Source organism: Desmodus rotundus, chromosome 6 (genome assembly GCF_022682495.2).
Source record: "Desmodus rotundus isolate HL8 chromosome 6, HLdesRot8A.1, whole genome shotgun sequence".
Classification (NCBI taxonomy): Eukaryota; Metazoa; Chordata; class Mammalia; order Chiroptera; family Phyllostomidae; genus Desmodus; species Desmodus rotundus.
In genome coordinates this window covers 64,999,581-65,022,549 of record NC_071392.1, presented here as the reverse complement: position 1 = coordinate 65,022,549, position 22,969 = coordinate 64,999,581, and the positions used below count along the sequence as shown (strand labels likewise).

Here is a 22,969-nt window from a genome sequence, read left to right as displayed (position 1 = left end):
AGGAATATTGTCTCAGACAGAGAAAGTGCATGTACAGAGAAAATGAGAGAGAAAAGTAAGGTATCTTTCACAGCACAGTAAGTCCAGCTGGACTGAATCATAAAAGTGCCCAGGTGAGAAGAGTGGTGGATCTTTCTAGAAAGGTTGGGTTGGGACCTGACTATGAGGGACCCAACCACAAATGGAAGAATCTGGATCTATTTAGTGGAAAAAGGAGTTCCCAAAAGGTAAATCACAAAATTGAAATGTTGCTTCAAAAAGTTTAATTTGTGTGCAACATAAAATGGAGAGATGCAAAGAAAAAGGTGAAGAATAAAAACATAGCAGTGGGAGTAGAAAAGAAAGGAAGGCTACAGTGACATGGTGGAGCTGGATTCCCTCATAGTTGCTCACAGCACTTCCCTGACTAGCCAGTGCCTTGACCCATGACTACACTTATTTACATATGTTTAATTTATCATTTTTGTTTCTTCCTTTGATCCCTGAATTATGGCAATGAATGTAATTTTAAACCTCTCACTGGAAGCTCATAGGTTGGATAGCAAGCTCAATACCACTAACATAACTATTGGATCTACAGTTCTTATTTAAGCACACAGAAGGAGTTTAATAACTAACCATTAAAGTGTGAATTATTGTTAAACTGAATGAGAACTGTTGTGCTCCCAACTTCATTGTTCACATCTACAGATACATGTTTTGGCCTTTTCTAGTATCTTTTACAGCAAAAGACATTCCAAATTTGTGGTCAAAGTCATATGTGGCCATGGATTAGTTTCATATCAGAAAGTCTCTCTTTGCAAGAATAGGCCCAGCCATTGCCTCAGAATAGCTTTGTAGTCTTTCACACTTGTAATTGAAGATTTGAAAATACATTTAAAAATTATTTTTCTGTTTTTTATGAATTAAGTGCTTAAAAAATTTCAAGGCTAATAAACAATTTTAAGTCTCAGTATTCAAATTGCCTAAGCCAATGGGGTTCTTATTCTAGGCCTCACTGTCTCCTTTTTAGGCCCTCAGAGCTCACAGGTAAATTAGAACAAATTGAGGAAGACTCCACCTTGAAATGTACATAATAACCTGTTTCCCGGGCTGGTGCATCCTCCAAGATTACATTCTAGCTATAGGAGGGAAGTACAGAGAACAAAACAAAACAATACTGCAAGAACCTGCCAAAACTAACATCTTGTGATTCCATGCCTGGTGTCTCAGGATCACTGACGGAGAGGGAAAGTTTCTTGTTCAAAATTCCTGTTTCCTGTGTCTGAAAACAAGCGTTTAATTGACCCAGAGATCTCTGATGTCTCAATGCCAGTGATCTTGGGGGGAACTAAGCTCTTGCAGGTCAGAAAAATGAAAGGAAGAAAAAGAAAAGCAAAAAATGAAGTTCTCATAGAGTTTTTAATTCCCTTTTCCTTCTTTTTTTTCTTCTTTAAGGTCAAACTCTGGAAAGGATAAAAATTACATAATCTGAATTTTTAGTAAAAACATTTCTTCATTTGGATGTTAAAAAGGTATAAAGAGTTTGCCTTCTTCCTCTTTTTCTTGGATATTCACTGAATGGTCTCAAGATGTCACTGTAGAAGACATAGTGCATTCTGTCTATAGGTATTCTTGTGGCTCTTGGGGACAGTCCCAGAAATCTGGGTCACAAACATGTACAATGAGAAGCATTTCCGTTACCATGATCACACATTTTTAAAGGCATATCTCAAAGTATTTCTTGTTTACTTTATAAAATGCTTGAAGCATAGAAGAGGGAAAATGAAATAAAGTGAAGTTTAGAAGATTCATTTTGGCAGAAAGGCAAGATAAAGAATTTTCATAACTGTGGCCCACTCGGTTTTCCTCTAGATCTTGTGTATTTGGGTTCCTAAATAGAACACATGATAAAACAAAAACTTCTGTATCACATGGCAGATAAACTAAAGGATTCCAAGTGAAATAAAAATTATTTATTTAGAACTTTGCTTATTCTAATGGGCAGGTTTTTGTGAATAACAACAAGGAAACAAAAGCTTCATAATTGTAGTTAAAAAATGGGATCAGAAAACTTAGAGTCAACTGAACAGTAACTCTTCTGAGACAACCAGATTCTATTCTGTGTTCTTCAACATTGTCATTTTGCCTAATGATATCACCTTGGGATACCAGTAGTCCCACAGTTTATCTTTAAACTATCTGACAATCCTTTTTTTCTTTTTGAATAAACAATATTATTTTTCAAAGTTCAACCAGGATTAAGTGTCTGGCAACACAGCAAAGTCTAGACAAATGAATTAAAAGCATCAATTTGGCAGTCACAATATTTAGTGCCTCATTAGTTGAAAGGAGCGAAGGTTCACAAAAGTGATCTATCAAAAAATAAAGCTTTTTCTTAGGCTAGATTTATAGTCAATCTACTGGGAGATGCTCTTAGCATTTTACTTTTGTGTTAAAAGTAGAAAACTGTAAGTACCATGGTAGTGGAATGGATTTAGTGCCCTTTAAAACAAAGAGGACAAAATGATTATTAAAACAGTCACTACATCCAGAAATGAGAGCAAATACTAGCAGATATATAGTTCACGCCTTTCAGATTTTCTCACATTAAAGACATTAATTGGTTTCCATTTGGATCATTTGAAAATGGAACTGTGGCTATTTTTCTCACATATAAGCAGCCCTCTTGCATAACAACACAAAATGATATTAAGCCCCTGAGGCTAGAGATACTCTGTGACACAAATCAAGGACTGGCATTTAAAAAATAGCTACAGATTAATCTGACATGATTCATTCTTGTATAAAGAAAAAAAAAACAATCATTACACTTTAAATTTCCTATTCCACTACCTCATGCTTCCAAGTGTTTGTTATTTCAAAAGCATCTTTTATATCTTGCAAAGCATTTCTTAACCTGCTTTGATTGCTAATTTGGAACTCAAACCACTGAAGCAGGAAAAAATAAGCTGATGAAAACAAAAGCCCCATGTTCTCACTATAGATTGCGTCTTCTGGGACAGGCTATCAAAACTATTACTATTTCAATAACAGGATGTCAGAGAGTTCTAAACTTTTAGAGATAGTTTTTCTCCTAATGAAAAGATTCCATTCCACAAAATGGACAGAAATATGTAATGAATATATATTTCAGGAAAATGTGCAAGCATCATATTATGGTAAAATTGTATTTAGTTGCTTTTTTTTCCCCTAGTGAAGTCTTTCCAGCTTACCTGTGGTATAACTCCAAAGGCTTTCCTCCACTGTTGCAAAGTCACTGAATTCCAAGACACACCATCTATTTGGATTTCTCCTTCGGTATTCAGCAGTCTCAAAAGAGCTGATAACAAAGTACTCTTCCCTGACCCAGTTCTTCCCAAGAGGCCCACCTAGAATATGAAAGTGATGGCATTACTCCTGTGACATACAGACACCTTACCGTAAATGTAATCTGGTATTATAGTTCAATTTAAAAAAACCCACTTGAACTGTTTAATTTTTAATTATCACCAGGGCAAGATTTTCACTTGTTTATTCAAACCTTTTTGTGTGCTCCCAGTTCTGACCAATTTTGATCAGGAACAGAATACAGAAACTGGCCCTAAGAAACTAGATCCTGATGCTGGCTTCATTTATCACTGACCTTAAGTAATAACAAAAAGGTTGAAAATGACCCTTTTGTATCAAGGAAAAACAAAGATACAGTGTCTTAACGTGCATCATTTCTAAAGGTGGGTTCAAGTCAAAAGCAGAGACCTATAGCTTGTTCTAGTTACAAACATAAATATGAACTTGAAAATTAATTAATCTGAAATATTCCTAATACTTAGATACTGTCCTTTATAAATAAGCAAGCATCAGGTTCAGGCCTGACAATAAACAAGACGAAGTTCAGTTAGCTATGCATTCCCAGAGAAGACAGGTCAGGCCTATTACTCCTCACAGATAAGCAATTGGAGAGTTGTCAAATCAAGTTCTTATATCCATATCCATCCTGACTGACAAGGAAAGAAAGACATATTGGGAAGCAAAAACATATTAAAGAAAATAAAAAAAACTATTCTTATCACCTAAAGACTATTAGAGCATAGTATGGAAGTGAGAATGCCATGTATAGCGAGGCAAGAACAGGCGCTGCAGGAGACTTAGAGGCAAACTCTGTTCTGAGGTCGGCTCAGATACAGCAGTTAGATGAAGGTGCTTTGAGTGAGATTGAAGATTCCTGCAATTATTTAATGAATAAAGTGCCCAACATTTAGAGACACTGAATAAATGTTCATTTTCTTCCCATTACATTATTCCTGTTTTTTAAATTATTTAGCCATTTTTATAGTAGACCTGAGCAAATGGTCTTGTAGTGATTTTCAAATTATCTGTGGTAAAGGACAGTTACATTTTGTTTTGTTTTACTTTCTAATCCACTGCAAATCAGTACTTTAAGAAACAGAAAATAAAAATGAATTTCTAGAGAGAACCAAGATGGTGGCGTAGGTAGACACACTGCGCCTCCTCGCACAACCAGAACTGACAGAAAATTGAACAGCAAGGAAGTCTGACACCAAGTAGATAAAAAAGAAACATACATCCAGACCGTTAGGAGGGGCGGAGATGGGCACTGGGACAAAGAGGACTCCCGTTGCCCTGGTGGGACCTAGACTGGAGGAGTGTGGGACGAACGGGGCAGGCAGTCTGACCACTAGCAGACCCTGTGGCCCCACATTCTCGCACAGATAAACCGAGAGGGCCGGACTCAGAGTGGCAGAGAACGGGGCAGGCAGAGCGGCAGGTAGCACCCTGCGGCCCCACATTCACGCACAGATAAACCGGGGATCAAAGCAGACTGCACAACTCAGGGCTCCAGCGCGGGAAAATAAAGCCTCAAACCTCTGATTGAAAACGCCCGTGGGGGTTGGGGCAGCAGCAGGAGAGACTCCCAGCCTCACAGGAGAGGTTGTTGGAGAGATCCACAGAGGCCTAGAGTGTGCACAGGCCCACCCACTCGGGAACCAGCACCAGAGGGGCCCAATTTGATGGTGGGTAGCAGAGGGAGTAACTAAAATCTGATGGAGAGTGGAGCAGGCGCCATTGCTCCCTCTTGGCCCCTTCCCCACATACACCATAACAGCGCAGCTACCAGCATTACCCCGCCCTGGTGAACACCTAAGGCTCTTCCCCTTTAAGTATCAGACGTGCCAAGACAAAAAAAAAAAAAAAAAAAAAAAAAAATGGCCCAAATGACAGAACACTTCAAAGCTCCAGAAAAAATACAACTAAGCGAGGAAGAGATAGCCAACCTATCGGATGCACAGTTCAAAACACTGGTTATCAAGATGCTCACAGAATTGGTTGAATTTGTTTGAAAACTAGATGAAAAAATGAAGGCTATGCCAAGAGAAACAAAGGAAAATGTACAGGGAACCAATAGTGATGCGAAGGAAACTGGGACTCAAATCAATGGTGTGGACCAGAAGGAAGAAAGAAACAACCAACCAGAAAAGAATGAAGAAACAAGAATTCAGAAAAATGAGTAGAGGCTTAGGAACCTCCAGGACATCTTGAAACGTTCCAACATCCGAATTATAGGGGTGCCAGAAGGAGAAGAGGAAGAACAAAAAATTGAAAACTTATTGGAACAAATAATGAAGGAGAACTTCCCCAGTCTGCCAAAGGAAATAGACTTCCAGGAAGTCCAGGAAGCTCAGAGAGTCCCAAAGAAGCTGGACCCAAGGAAGAACAGACCAAGGCACATCATAATTACCCAAGATTAAGCAGAAGGAGAGAATCTTAGAAGCAGCAAGAGAAAAGGACACAGTTACCTACAAAGGGGTTCCCATAAGACTGTCAGCTGATTTCTCCAAAGAGACCTTACAGGCAAGATGGGACTGGCAAGAAGTATTCCAAGTCATGAAAGGCAAGGGCCTACATCCAAGATTACTGTATCCAGCAAAGCTATCATTTAGAATGAAAGGGAAGATAAAGTGCTTCTCAGATAAGGTCAAGTTAAAGGAGTTCATCATCACCAAGCCATTATTATATGAAATGTTAAAGGGACTTATCTAAGAAAAAGAAGATAAAAAATATGAACAGTGAAAATGACAGCAAACTCACAGTTATTAACAACCACACCTAAAACCAAAACTAAAGAAAACCAAGCAAACAACTAGAACAGAAACAGAACCACAGAAATGGAGATCACATGGAGGGTTATCAATAGGGGATTGGGAGGGGGAGAGAGGGGGGAAAGTTACAGAGAATAAATAGCATAAATGATGGGTGGAAAATAGACAGGGGGAGGGTAAGAATAGTGTAGGAAATGTAGAAGCCAAAGAACTTATGAGTATGACCTATGGACATGAACTATAGGGGGGGAATGTGGGAGGGAGGAGGTGGGCAGGATGGAGTTGTGTGAAGGGGTGGAAATGGGACAACTGTAATAGCATAACCAATAAATATATCAAAAAAATGAATTTCTAAATGCATATTCTAAATTTCTATACTTGTCACAGACCAGTAACATTTTGTAAATCAGAATCAGTTCATAAACACAATACATGCTTTGGAGCAGGGGCCCAACCTCCAAGCCATGGACTGTTACCTGTCCAAGCCTCTGGAACTGGGCCACATAGCAGGAGTTGAGCTTGAATGTAATGCATTTGAATCATACAGGAACCATCCCCCCAACCCTGGTCCATGGAAAAACTGCCTCACACAAAATTGGTCCCTGATGCCAAAAAGTTGGGGACAGCTGCTTTAGGGCATACAACCATCTTTGATAAAAAATAACTTATTGATTACATATTAGGAACCTGGTAATAAACTAGGTTTTTGGGATAAACTGGTAAACAATAATGACACAACTGTCCTTTCATAAGAGCTCTATAAAGAGGCATTTAAAAATGCATGTTCTCCATTTTGATGGATGCCAGAGGGGAGGTGTGTTGGTGGATAGATGAAAAAGGAGAAGGGATTAAGAAGTACAAATTGGCAGGTATAGTGTAGTCACAGGGATGTGAAGTACAACACAGGAAGCAGAGTCAATAATATTGTAATAACTATGTTATGCTATCACATGTGTACTAGATTTATCAGGATGATCACTTAGTAAGTTATATAATGTCTAACCATTGGTTGTACAAGTAAAGTTTATATAATATTGTATGTTAGCTGTAATCTAAAAATAACAAATTTAAAGTTAAAAAATGTATGTTCTATGAGACAACTGAGAAAATCAGATAAACCAAATGTTATACACAACACCCTTCTGAGGTTCTTCATACTGATAATCACAATCGGTAATTATTTTTAAATTTTTTCTTGACTATTGCTTGTGTTAACCCCCAAAATATAAATTCTTCAGGGGCACAGCAGTATACTTTCTTTCCCTTTAATGCTCAGCACCTGGAACAATGGCTGTTGCACATAAAGTGAGAGCATAAAGTGGTCAATAAATACTTGTTTGGATTGACAGAGGGACAGTAAGATGGAAGGATGGATAGATGGATGGATGGATGGATGGATGGATGGATGGATGGATGGATACATGGATATACAGAAGGAAGGGTGGAAGGAAGGGGGTAGAGAAGGAGGGAGGAAGGCAGATAAATGAATAGACTTATTTACTTGATCTAACAACAAATGGATTTAATTTAGTTAATTTCTAGGTCAATTTTTAATTTAAAAATATTGGGAAATTTCATAGGCACATTTCCATCTCTGAATCAGCCCATGTTGTATAAACACATTTACCATATGTCATGATTATTCAAATGCAACAATAAAGTTTTATATAAGCAATCTAAATATACCTTGTGCAGGTGCAGTATGGAGGGAAGAGAAGGAAAGTTCAATAGGAAGAAATGATTTTCTTTAAAGTCATATCAAGAATTTTTGAAAAAAAGTGCCTTGAGGTGCAGGCCCGTTTATCATTGGTCAGAGTTTTAATGACTAGGATAAATGACATGTTCCCTTTCCTTAAAAAGCAAATACTGATTTTTGGATCACTCAGTTTTTATGTTGGGATGAGACTAGATTCAGAGGCAATTTGTCAATCTTTTGTTTAGCTTTAAAATTTTTAGCTATTTTTCTGGTTTCCTCATATTATTGAACTGCTGGTGTTGCAGTATGTTTGACACATTTTTTGTTCAACACCAATGAATCTTACTGGTTAATACCTAACAAAATCTTCTAGTTATTTATATAATTGGCACTTACTAATTCTTTTCCTTTTGTTTTGTTTTGTTTTGATTTGTTTTGCCAGGCTTCTCAGTAACCTGTTGAATAAGCCAGAGTACTTCCCACAAATAAGTTTTTAATCTCTATCCTAATTTCAAGTCAGTGTTTTCCAATACTTTCAGTGCACCTGCTCTCTGAGAATCTTGGATGAAGATAAATCAAACTGGTATGTGGGAAGTTAAACAGTGTTAGGTTTGGTGCTAGTTGTAGTTGCACCGTACCATGAATAGAATAGTCTCACTACCTTCTTTTCAGAGTAACTGGGTCACCATTTTAATACTGTGACAGATAGAAACCACTTGTAATTATTTTTTACCTCCTGTTGGTCTCCAGAAATCAAGATGCCAAATCAAATTTAATTTAGATTCTCAAAATGATAACAACTGAACCTTGTATATGCTGACATATCTATTAAAAATGATCCTAAATATAGTAAGTTCTCTAGGATATGGTCCTCATAAACTCAGTATATAAGTTACTGAATGATTCAGCTACTACTTCACACCAATTTTTATGAAAACAGAATGCTGTACATGTTTAACAACTTAAATATGTATTTAAGTGCTTATGCTGCTGTGATCTGAACCCTTCATGTTTTCCATTGTTTCTGGCATCTCAGTATTTTGAAGAGACTACAAATGGATAAGCCAGGTCAGCTTACCCAAAAGAATAGATCCTGAAGTACTATTAAATATTTATGTCATCAGAGGACTGTCTGGCACTGTGATATATACAATGTACCCTCTGAGGCATTTTGATAAGTCCAAGTTTATCATGAAAGACCTACCTCCAAATTAAAATCTCAGCCCAAATTTTGAGAGGAAAAATAAAAGAAAAAAAGGAAGAGCTATTTTAATTGGAAGAAGGGTTGTCTGGACATTAAAATTTAGCAAAAAAATACTATTTGAGATTGAAAAGAAAAAGGTTTTTTAAAGAAAAAGTGATACAATATTTGCTACATTTCTCATCCATTAAAAAAAATTTAGATTCGAAGATGTCAGCAGATTAGGTGATGGACACACTCTCCTGCTCCTGGCACAAAACCAAATTTGCATCTAAATTATAGAGCAATCAATCTGAATAACCAACTGTAGGCTAGCTGAACTGAAATATAATTATAACCAATGATTTACAGAAGAAGCCGCATAGAGAGTGGGAAGAAGGGAGCAAGATGTGGAAAGAGCTGGTCCCCAGAAACACATGTGGTGACTGAGAAGCTGGAGGGGTAACTCTCCCTGGTAGCAAGGTGTCTCAATCCCATGCAGGGATTCCAAACCCAGGGCAAGAAAGACAGGAATAGGAACCCAAATAGCATCTGGTGGAGAAAATCAGTAGGGGTTCAGTCCACCTGGGAGAGAAAAGAAATTGCTAGAGACTCAGGCACCACCTTCCCATCATTGAGCACTCCTATTGTCACACCACCAGCCTGGGGAGTGTACTGCCTGGTCCTCCAGCTACTGGCAACACGAATCTGCTGTGTCTTAAAGGGGGACCTGCTGGATGCACCCCACAGGCACCTTTGAGGGTGCTCTTTTTCTGGAGCTTTGGAAAGGAGAACATTCTTCCCCACCTCCAAGGCACAGCCAGCATGCCCTCCCCTACCCATTGAATCACTGGGCCTACCCTGCCACTGTATAACTCCACCCTGCTGAGCTCAGTAGCACAGGGAGACCATACTGCTTTGCAGAACTGGGACTTTCAGAGCATTTCCCAGGGAAACTTTTGTCTGAGAATCAGACAGGCAGATGCTGGGTTGTGTGGCTACATCACAGGGGCGGAGTGAGGGAGTTCCTATCTTTCCTGCAAGCTCAGTCTGTGCTATCCTGTAAAGCGGAAGCTGCCTGCCCCTACTGTACAGGCATGCCAATAACACCCACAACAGGACACTATTTGAATTGCCCCTCCCAAGTCCTTGTGGCCCTGCCAGGCTGAACTCAGTTCTTGGAGGGGAAAGAATGTGCTGCTCAGAGCTGGGACATTTGGAGTGAGTCTCCCTAGGAGGCTATTGTCTAGGTCAGGGATGAAGTGCTTGGACCCATCCCTGAGGGCTGAGCTGGCACCACCCTCAATGTGAGACTTTTTGATATGTCCTCCTGAGCCCTGGTGGCTCTGCCAGTTGGGCTTGCAGAGGAAACAGCTGGCTGCACTCAACCTAAACCTAAACCTGAAGTGGGCTCCTCCTGTGGGAGCTAGAGTTGGAGACTCTGGCAGAGACTCAGTGGTTTGGCTCTGGAGTAGGGACCACTTTACCCTCACTGAGTGCCTGATGGTATGCAACCCAAGTAGAAAACCACTAGCCCTATCCTCCCAACCCCAGTAGCCTCCACCATATTGGCTGATAACCTATGGAAGGGCCTGTGCATTGTAGTCAGCCTGGGCCCACTCTACAGTCTTTCTTTGGAAAACTCTGGAGGAAGATTAGGCAACCTCTGTGGAAAGTGGTATAGCTGAGAGGTATAAGTGAACCTCAGAAAGCCTTAGATATTTTTTAGATTTACACCCACTTCTAAGGTGGAAGAAGCCGATCCCATACACAGGTTGGCCTCTCCCATGCACACACAGGCCCAGTAGACACAGCCACAAACAGTGAACAGTGTAGTAGCTCTAGACAAGTAGCCCAAGGCAAGTTACTAATGTCTGACATCACTGTGTACTTGAATCCCACCCAAGTGAACCCAGAACAAACACAACCAGGGATGGGATTCAGACCACAACAGAGCTTGACCCAATTAGCCACATAAGCAGCACACCCAAAGGGGGATTGCAGCAGGCACCATACACTGCTGAGAACAACTTGACCATGGGGGAGTGGGGCAGTCCCTGCACAATAATTGAGGTCTATCTTTATAGTTGGCCAGCCTGAAGGGTTAATTCCACCCACAAAAGGACCAAAAACATTCAAGACACAACTACAACAGGAGAGTACACATAACCCACAAGCAACTTTCCTGGAGCACTGAGCTTAGGTGATCTGGAAGATTGTGCCACTGACCCCAACAAGACACCTACATCATAAAACCATCATAACAGATTTGGGAAACGTAACATATCTAGCTAACACACAGAGACAAAATGAGGAGATAAAAAATGCCCAAAATGAAAAAAAGAGAAATCCCCCAAAAAAGAATGAAATGAAATGGAAGTAACCAAGGTACCAGATGCAGAATTGAAAACAGTGATTATGAGGATACTCAAGGACCTTAGGGGAAGAACGTGTGACCTCAGAGAGAATTTAAATGAAAAGATGGTAAGAATTAAAAAGGACACAGAAGCCATAAAAAGAAACCAGTCAGAAATGAACAATATATGAAATGAAGAATACATTAAAAAGAATCAACAGCCAGCAGAGGACTGAATCAGTGACTTACAGAACAAGATAACAGTAAGCACCCAAACAGAGTGTCCAAAAGAAAAGAGCATTTTTAAAAAAATTGGAAAGTCTAAGGGTTCTCTGGGACAACATCAAGCATAACAACATTCACATCATAGGGGTACCAGAAAGAGAAGAGAATGAGCAAGAAATAGAGATCCTGTTTGAAGAAATAATGGCTCAAAACTTCCTTAATATGGTGAAAGAAAAAGGCACACAAGTTCAGGATGCACAGAGTCCCAATCAAGATGAACCCAAAGAGACCCACACCATGATAGTTGACACATAACAATTAAAATGGCAAAGGTTGAAGACAAAAAGAGAATCATAAAGGCAGCAACAGAGAGTTAGTTACCTACAAAGGAGTTCCCGTAGGCTGTCAGCTGATTTCTCAACAGAAACATTTCAGACCAAAAGGACTGGCATAAAATATTTAAAGTGGTGAAGAGCAAGGACCTGCAACCAAGGCCACTTATTCAGCAACGCAGTAATTTAAAATTGAAGGCAAAATAAGAACATCTCAGACCAAAGGGAAAAAAAAGTCTAACGGAGTTCATTTCACTAAACCAGTATTACAAGAAATGTTTAAAAGACATGTTTTAAGAAAAAGAAGAGAGAGACAGAGAGAGGAACATGGATACTATGAATAAAATGGCAATAAATAAGTACCTATCAATAATAACCTAAAATGTAAATGGCTTAAATGCTTCAATCAAAAGTAATAGGGTAGCTGAATGAATAAGAAGACATAACCCATACATATGCTGTCTACAAGAGACCATATTCAGAACAAAAGATATAGAGTGAAAGTGAAGAAAAGAAAAAAATATATTCCATACAAATGGAAATGGAAAAAAAGCTGGAGAAGCAATATTTATAACAGACAGATAGACTTCAAAACAAAGGTCATTGAGAGAGAAAAGGTATTATCACTACATAATACTAAAGGGATTTATCCAACAAGAGGATGTAACACTTGTAAAAATATATGCACCCAACATAGGAGCACTTAAATATATACAAAAAATATTTTGGTGGACATTAAGGAGGAGATCGACAGCAATATAGTCATAGTAGGGGAATTAACACCCCACTGACATCAATGGATAGATTTTCTACACAAAAAACAACAAGGTAACAGTGACCTTAAATGACACACTGGATTGATTTGATTTAATTGATATTTACAGGACATTTCATCCCAAAGCATCATAATATACATTCCTTCCAAGTGCACATGAAACATTCTCAAAGACAGACCACATATTAGGACACAAAATAAGAATAAATTTAAGAATATTGAAACTATAGCAAGCACCTTCTCTGACCAAAACTAGAAGTCAATGACAATAAAGTAACACAGCAGAGAGAAAGAAGGAGCTCCTACCATGGTGACAGCATGGATAGAACTGGAGAGCATTATGCTAAGTGAAATAAGCCAGGCAGTGAAAGACAAATACCATATGATCTCACCTATAAGTGGAACCTAATCAACAAAACATACAAGCAAGCAAAATATAACCATAGACACTGAAATAAAGAGCAAACTGACAGTATCCAGAGGGGCAGGGGGAGGGGGATTATGGGGGAGAGAAGGAGAAGGGTCATCAAGGAACATGTATAAAGGATACATGGACAAAACCAAAGAGGGGAAGGATCAAGGGTAGGAAATGGGGATAGCTGGGGTGGAGTGGAGTAATGGGGGGTAAATGGAGATAATTGTACTTGAATGACAATAAAAAATTTTAAAATAAAAAATAAAAATAAAATAACTGAAAAACATGCAAACACGTGGAGGCTAAAAAACATGTTATTAAACAAGGGAAAGGTTAACAATGAGATCAAGGAAGAGGTCAAAAGTTACCTGGGAACAAATGAAAATGAACACAAAACAAACCAAAATCTATGGGATACAGAGAAAACAGTCCTGAGAGGAATGTTCATAGCATTACAGGCCTACCTCAAGAAGCAAGAAAAATATCAAATAAAAAATCTAACCCTATACCTAAAATAACTAGAAAAAGAAAAACAAACAAAGCCCAGAGTAAGAAGAAGAAAAGAAATAATAAATATCAGAGCAGAAATAAATGAAAGAGTCTAAAAAAACCCACAAAAGATCAACAAAACCAAAAGCTGGTTCTTTGAAAAGATAAACAAGATTGACAAACCTTAAACCAGACTTATGAAGAAAATATGAGGGCCCAAATATATATAATCAATAATGAAATAGAAGTAATAAGTGACACCACAGAAATACAAAGGATTGTAAGAAAATAGTATGAATAACTACATGCCAACAAATTGGACAACTTGCTGAAATGGATAGAATCCTAGAAACTTACAATCTTCCAAACTGAATGAAGAAGAATCAGAAAACCTGAATAGACCAATTACAACTACTGAAATTAAAGCAGTAATTAAAAAACTCCCAGCAAACATAAGTCTCAGACCAGTTGGATTCATAGACAAAACTTGTCAAACATTCAAGGAAGAACTAACACTTATTCTCAAAGTATTCCAAAAAAATCAGGAGGAAGGGAGACTCCCAAGTCTTTTTACAATCCCCTCAATATCTTAACTATAAAACCAGATAAAGATAGTACCAAGAAAGAAACTTAGAGGCCAATATCCCTGATGAGCACAGATACTAAAATGCTCCACAAACTATTAGTAAATCAGATCCGACAATACATTAAAAACATACACCATGAGCAAATAGGATTTATTCTGGGGATGCAAGATTAGTGCAATATTTGCAAGTCAATAAACATGATGCAACATATAAACAAAATGAAGGATAAAAATTTTATGATCATACAACAGATCATGTAGAAGCAGAAAAGGCATTTGACAAAATCCAACACCCATTTATAATTAAAAACTCTCAGCAAAGTGTTAATAGAGGGATCATACTTCACCATAACAAAGGTCATATATGACAAACCTACAGCCAAAATCGTACTCAGTGGGCAAAAACTAAAAGCTTTTTCCCTAAGGGAAGGAAACAAGACAAAGATGTCTGCTTTCACAACTTGTATTCAACACACTATTTAAAGTCCTACCCACAGTGATTGAATCAAGAAGAAATAAAGGCATCCAAATTGTAAAGGAGGAAGTAAAACTGTGATTATTTGCAGATGACATGGTATTATACATAGAAAGCCCTAAAGAAAACCAAAAATCTACTAGATCTAATCAATAAATTCAGTAAAGTAGTAGGATACAAAATTAATATTTAGAAATTGGTGGCATTTTTATATATCAATAATAAACTATCAGAAACAGAAATTTAAGAAAACAATCCCATTTACTCTTGCAACAGAAAAAGAGAGAGATACCTAAGAATAAAATTAACTAAGGAGGTAAAAGATCTCTACTCAGAAAATTTTAAGATACTGAAGAAAGAATTTAGGAAAATACAAATAAGTGGAAGCATATATTGTATTTATGGTTAGGAAAAATTAACATCATTAAAATGTCCATACTGTCCAAAACAATCTACAGTTTCAATGCAATTCTTATTAAAATACCAATGGCATATCTCTGAATGTCTAAAACAAATATTCCAAAAATATATATGGAACCACAAAAGATCTTCAATAGCCTCAGCAATCTTGAGAAAGAGAAACAAAGTTATAGGTGTCACACTATTTGGTATCAAACTAAACTACAAGGCCATAGTAGTCAAAACAACGTGGTATTGGCACAAAAACAGTCATAAAGATCAATGAAACAAAACAAAGCAGAGAAATAAACTCACACCCATATGTTCAATAAATATTTGACAAAGGCAAGAACATACAAAGAGGAAAAGATAGTCTCTTCAATAAATGGTGTTGGGAAAACTGGACAGATACATGCAAAAAAAGAAAAAGGAAAAAAAAACTATACTTCCAACTAATACCACACACAAGAATAAACATAAAATGGACTAAATTCTTAAATGTAAGATTTGAAACCATAAACTCCTAGAAGAAAACATAGGTAGTAAGATTTCAGACATTTCTAGTAGCAATATTCTTGCTGATATCACTTCAGGCAAGGCAAACAAGGAAAAAATAAATTGGACTACATCAAACTCAAAAGCTTTTGCACAGGAAAAGAAACCATCAACAAAATGAAAAGGAAACCCACTGAATGGGAGAACATATTTGTCAATGATACACGTGATAAAGTGTTGGTTTCCAAAATATATAAAGAACTTATTCTATTCAACATGAATGCAAACAACCCAATTAAAAAATGGGCATCCCAGGCCAGGTGGCTCAGTTGGTTGGAGCATTATTCCATATGCCAAATGTTGCAGGTTCAATCCATGGAAGGGGTATATACGGGAGTCAACCAATTGATGACTCTCTCTCACACATCAATTTCTCTCTCTCTCTTTCTTCCCCTCCCTTCCTCTCTCTTTGAAATCAATAAACATATCCTTGGGTGAGATTTTTTTTTAATTTCTACTCTTTAAAAATAAATGAGTGAAGGACCAGAATAGAGGATTTCTATGAAGAGGATATACACATGGCCAAAAGACATGAAAAATTGCTTAATGTCACTAATCATCAGAGAGATGAAAATTAAAACTACAATGAGATACCACTTCACACCTGTATGAATGGCTATCATAAATACACCAACAAACAAGTGCTAGCAAGGATGTGGAAAAAAGGGAACCCTCATGCACTGTTTGTGGGAATGCAGACTGGTGCAGCCACTGTGGAAAACAGTTTGGAGTTTACTAAAACACTAAAAATGGAACTGCCTTTTGATTTAGTAATCCCATTCCTTGAATATATCCAAATAAACCCAAAACAGTAATTCGAGAGAATGTATTCAGCCCTATGTTCACTGCAGTTTTACTTATAATAACCAAGATTTGGAAGCAGCCCAAGTGCCTATCAGTACATGAGTGGATAAAAAAAAACTGTTGCACATTTGCACAATGGAATATTATGTGGCCATAAAAAGGAAATCTTACTTTTTGTGACAGCATGGATGGACCTGGAGATTATTATACTAAGTGAAATAAGCCAGTCAGAGAAAGAAATACTATATGATCTCTCTTGTATGTGGAATCTAATGAACAAAATGAACTGACAAACAGAATAGGAACAGAGGCATGGATGCATGGAACAGACTGACAGGTGTCAGAGGGGAGGAGCATTGAGGTCTGAATGAAAGAAAGTGAAGAAATAAAAACATATGTATATATATAGCACATAGACACAGACATCAGTGTGGTAATAGCCAGAGGAAAACGGAGCTGTGGATAGGCAGGGGGCTGGGGGGAAATGGGTACAGAAAGAGCCTTTGCTTGGGGAGGTGGACACATGATGCAGTGTGCAGATGATGTTTTGGTGAATTATGTACTTGAAACCTGTATGATTTTGTGAACCAATATGACCCCAATAAATTCAATTAAAAAATAAAGAAAATAAAATTTGAAGTGCAGTTTCGGTAAACTAAATGCCCAAAGTAAGAGCAATATAATTAGTAGGATATCTTTTCCCTAAAATAATTGCTATGGACATAATGTTTTAATATGAAGATTAATAATTTTTGTGTACAAATATTGATTATTTTCATCTTTTCACCATGCTATGGACTAAATATTTGAGTCTCCACTAACTTCATATGTTGAAATCCTAACCCCCATTGTGATTGAATTAGGAGGTAAGGACTTTGGGAGGTGTTTAGGTCATCCAAGTGGAACCCTTACAAATGGGATTAGTGTCCTTATTAAAAGGCCCCAGAAAAGTTCTTCAATCCTTCCAACATGTGAGATCACAGTGAGCAGATAGACCTCTATGAGGAAGTGGGCTCTCCACAGACACCAAATCTGCTGGCACCATGATCTCAGACTTCTCAGCCTTCAGAATTGTGAGAAATAAGTTTCTACTGTTTAAAAGCCACCTAGCCAATGATAGCTTGTTATATTAGTCTGAACTGACCCAGAAACACTAAAAAATCAACAATACTGAAATCCATTGAAATTAAACAAGAAATGTCCACATCAGTGCTTTTCAAAAAATTTTTTCAAGAAAATGAATCTGACTACAGCTGAACTTGGAGGATTTCTGGATAATCAAAATAGAAATTAAATTTGTCTCAAATTAATTCAATGTGAAAGAAATATGTTGGGGCATTTTGTTAGTTTGCAAAATGCTAACATAGATCTTAAGGGCAAGGCAGTAGATATGGCATTCTTAAGAGAGCTGCTCAGTGTAACATTTTAAGACTCAATTCCCACTCTAAACAATCATATTACCTAGAAATGGGGATAAGCCATTCATTGATTCACTCATTTACATATAGTAAGCTCAGTAATGAGCTAAAAAATGGGATAAAAAGATGAAAAACAAGATTTCCAATTGCTGGTCTAGCATATAAGAAACTTGGATGTCATACCTCATCCTAATAAGTAAAAAGCTGAGCAAACTGAAAAAAATAAAATAAAATGCTTCATAGACCTGTCAGAGAGTCATAGGGCAAAAAGCTGCCACCAAAAAAAAAAAAAAGAAAAAAAGAGTTAAACAAGTAGATACAGAGAATCACAACTGACTACAGCATGAACTCATAACAAGATACCTCTTAAACTTTAACTTACTAATTGTTGGAAGCTCAATGTGGGCAAGTCTGAAGAGGAAAAAACTCCAGGGAGACCACTCATGGTGAAGAGCACACTTTTGTGAGTGTTACCTCCAGGAGTGCAGCCAGGTTTGTTACATCACAGTGGAGAACACAGAAAAATTCCCTTGTGCATCCAGCACAAGGTGGGGGAAAGCAACAAATTTGCAATACCCCAAGAGTATTTTGTTCTTCTTGAGGACTCCCTCAAGAGACTATTTACCAGAACCTAAACTACTGTTTTTTTTATTATTATTATTAGACTCTCATTAATTTAGCCTACACTAGCCATTTTGTTACATCTAGGGAAGAAAAATTTGAGAACCATTTGTGAGGTTCACTTCTCAAGGAAACAGGCTCACTAAAAGACTGAGACCTAATCATAGACCTATAGAATACTACCCTTTCCCCCAAACCTATGCCACTAAAAGTATAATTATCAGAGTACCTATATCCAGTACATTGTGTACACTTAAAAAACATTTATTTATTTATTTTTAGAGAGAGAGGAAGGGAGGGAGAGAAATATCATTGTGTGGTTGCCTCTCGTGCTCCCCCACCTGGGGACCTGGCCCTCAAACCAGGCATGTGCCCTGACTAGGAATCCAACCAGCAACACTTTGGTTTGCAGGCCAGCCCTCAATCCACCAAGCCACACCAGCCAGGGCCACTATATACACTTTTCAACACAAAAGTGCAAGGCATACTAAAAGCAAAAAATACAGTTGGAAGAGACTGAGCAAGTTGCAGAACCAGAGTAAGATATACCAGAAATGCTGAATTTATCAATGGAATATAAAACAACTATGAATAATGTGTTAAGATATTTAATAGAAAATATGTGAGAACAGATAGATAAAGTAAGCAGAGAGGTGGAAATTCTAATAAGGAATCAAAAAGAAATTCTAGAGATTAAAAAAAAAAAAGCACTGTCAGAGTAATGAAGAATGCCTTTGATGGGCTTATTAGTAGATTGAACATGGCTGAGGAAAGAATCTTGGCCCTTGAAGAAACCTCCAAACCAACAAAGAGAAAAATGACTGAAAAAATAACATATCTAAGAACTGTGGGATAGCACCAAAGGTATAAGAATCCTGTAATGGGAATACCAGAAGGAGAAGAAAGAAAAACAAAGAAATACTGAAGAAATAATGGCTGAGAACTTCCTCATATTAATTTCAATAAACTAAACCACAGGTCCAAGAAGCTCAGATAACATACCAAGAAAATACATGTAGGCATATCATATTTAAAGTAAGAAAATAAGAGAGGAGAAAATCTTGAAAGAAACCAGTGGGAAAATCACCTTACTGATAGAGGAATAAAGCTAAGAATTAAATGAAACAACTTTCAACAACACACAAAACCTAGACTGAGTAGAAGGAAGGAAATAATCAAGAGTGGAATTAAACAACATAAAGGCTAAAAGAACATTTCAAAATAACAATAAATCCAGGAGCTGGTTCTTTGATGATATAAACAAAATCAACAAGCCTTTAATCAGATTCATCAAGAAAAAAAAAAGGGAGAGGACCCAAATAAATAAATTCAGAAATGAAAAGAGGAAAAATTACAATTGATACCACAGAAATACAAAGGATTGTAAGAAATTACTACAAAGAAGTATACGCCAAGAAATTTGAAAACCTAGGTGAAATGGACAAATTTGTAGAAAAATATAATCTTCCAAAACTCAATGAAGAAGAACCAGAAAGCCTGAACAGACCAATTAACAGCTGGTGAAATTGAAGCAGTAATCAAAGAACACCCAGCACACAAAAGACCTTGGCTGGACAGTTTCACAGGAGAATTTTACAAAACATTTAAGGAAGAGCTAACCATTATCCTTTTCAGACTATTCTGAAATAATCTAAGAAGAGGGAAGACTCCCCAACTCTTTTTATGAGGCCAGCATTATCCTAATCCCAAAACCAGATAAAGACACAACAAAGAAAGAAAACTACAGGCCAATATTGCTGATGAACATAGATGTGAAAATCCTCAACAAAATATTAGTGAATTGCATCCAGCAATACATTAAAAAGATCATACTCCAGGATCAATTGTGATTCACCCTTGGATGCAAGGAAAGTACAATATTTACAAATCAGTAAATGTAATACATCACATGAAGAACAGGAAAGACAAAAATCCCATGATCATATCAATAGATGCAGGAAAAGCATTTGATAAGGTACAACACCCATTAATGATAAAACACTCAATGAAATGGGAATAAAGGGAGCATTCCTCAACATAATAAAGGCCATAAATGAAGAAACTGCAGTCAACATCATACTCATCAGGCAAACACTAGAAGCTTTCCCACTAAGATCAGGAACAAGACAAGGATGTCTGCTTTCACCACTTGTATTCAACATAGAATTGGAAGTCCTAGCCACAGTGTTCAGACCAAGAAGAAATAAAAGGCATCCAAATTGGAAAGGAGGAAGTAAAACTGTCATTGTTGGCAATGACATGATAGTGCACATAGAAAACCCTATAGACTCCACCAAAATCTACTTGACCTAATAAGTGAATTTGGCAAATCAAAGGACACAAAGTCAATATTCAGAAATTGAAGGCATTTTTGTACACCAACAATGAAATATCAGAAACAGAAATCAGAAAAAAATCTCATTTGCTATAGCAACAAGAAAAATAAGGACCTAGAGATAAACCTAATCAAGGAGATAAAAGACCTGTAGTTAGAAAACTACACAACTCTGAAGAAAGAAATTAAGGAAGACACAAATAAATCTAAGCATTACCGTGTTCATGGATTGGAAGAATTAACATCATCAAAATATCTATACTACCCAAAGCAATCTACAGATTCAATACAAACCCTATTAAAATACCAATGACATACATCACAGCTATAGAACAAACATTTCAGAAATTTATATGGAACCATAAATGACCCCGAATAGCTGCAGCAATTTTGAGAAAGAAGAACAACTTAGGAGGGATCACCGTACCTGACATCAAACTATATTACAAGTCTGCAGTAATCAAAACAGTCTGGTACTGGCATAAGAACAGACACATAGATAAATGGAACAGAATAGAGAGCCCAGAAATAAACCCAAGTCTATATTGTCATTTAATATTTGACAAAGGGGGCGGAAGCATAAAATGGAGTAGAGATAGCCTCTTCAAAAAATGGTGTTGGGAGACCTGGACAGCTACATGCAAAACAAACAAACAAACAAAAAAACCCTCAATCACCAACTAACACAATTCACAAAAATAAATTCAAAGTGGATAAAAGACTTAAATATATGTCATGATAACATAAAAGTTCTTCAGAAGAACATAAGCAGGAAAAATCTCAGATATTACAAGCAGCAATATTTTCACCCATATGTCCCCTAGAGCAAGGGACTTAAAGGAAAGAATAAACAAATGGGACTTAACCAAATAAAAAGCTTCTGCACAGCTAAAGAGAACATCAGGAAAATGAAAAGGGAACCAACCACATAGGAAAATATATTTGCAAATGATATCTCAGACAAGGGTTTGATCTCCAAAATATATAAAGAACTCACACAACTCCACCCCAAGAAGACAAACAATCCAACTAAAAAATGGGCAAAGGACCTGAACAGACACTTCTCTAAGGAGGACATACAGGGGGCCCAGGAACATATGAAAGGATGTTCATCATCAATAGCCATCAGAGAGATGCAAAGTAAAACCACAATGAGATACCACTTCACACTGGTCATAATGGCCATCATAAACAAATCAACAAACAATAAGTGCTGGCAAGATTGTGGAGAAAGTGAATCCTAGTACATTGTTGGAGGGAATGCAGACTGGTGCAGTCACTGTGAAAAACAGTATAGAATTTCCTCAAAAAGCTAAAAATGGAACTGCCTTTGAACCAGCAATTCCTCTGCTGGGATTATACACTAAGAATCCTGAAACATCAATTCAAGAGAACCTATGCACCCCAATGTTCATTTCCACACAGTTTACAATAGCTGAGTGTTGGAAGCAACTTAGGTACCTATCAGCAAATGAGTGGATCAAAACACTATGGTACATTTACATAATAGAATACTATGCAACAAAAAGCAAGAAGGGACTCCTACCCTTTGCAACAGCATGGATGGAACTGGAAAGCATTATGCTAAATGAAGTAAGCCAGGTGGTAAAGGACAAATACTGTATGATCTCACCTATAGGTGGATCCTAATCAACAAAACAAGCAAGCAAGCAAAATATAACCAGAGTGAAATAAAGAACAAACTAACAGTAACCAGAGGTGTGGAGGAGAGGGGGGTAATGGTGGAAAGAAGGGAAAGTGTCATTAAGGGACTTGTATAAAGGACCCATGGAGAAAGCCAAAGAAGGGAAGGGTTGAGGGTGGAAGGTAGGGGGTGCATTGGGGGGAAAGTGGTGATGGGAAAATGGAGACAACTGTACATGAACAATAATACATACATACATACATACATACGTAGAAAAAAATAAATCCAACCACTCTTCAGAAAACATGCAAGCAAAAAGAGAATGGAGTGAAATGTTTAGTGTTGAGAGAAAACAACCCACAGAACTAGAATTCAGTACCCTGTGAAATTATCCTTCAAAAGTAAAGGAGAAATAAAAATTTTCTCAAACAAATATTGAGTTTGATGCCAGTATACCAGCTTTGCAAAAAGTGTTTCAAAAAGTTCTTTAAAGAAAAGGAAAATATGTCAGAAACTTAGATTTACATTAAAAAGGAAGAGCATGAGAGAATAAATAAAGATA

The 22,969-nt window shown here is 37.3% G+C and overlaps 1 protein-coding gene across 8 annotated transcripts in view; it reads right to left on the bottom strand.

The window, feature by feature from the left end:
• The window catches only part of CFTR (CF transmembrane conductance regulator), a 209,671-nt gene that overhangs the window by 27,423 nt on the left and 159,279 nt on the right, over positions 1-22,969 (bottom strand). For all 8 annotated transcript variants that reach the window (XM_053926745.1, XM_053926748.2, XM_045191452.3 and 5 more), the window contains one exon: positions 3,216-3,371. In XM_053926745.1, coding sequence (XP_053782720.1) covers positions 3,216-3,371 — 156 coding nt within the window. The remainder of the gene's footprint in view (positions 1-3,215; positions 3,372-22,969) is intronic.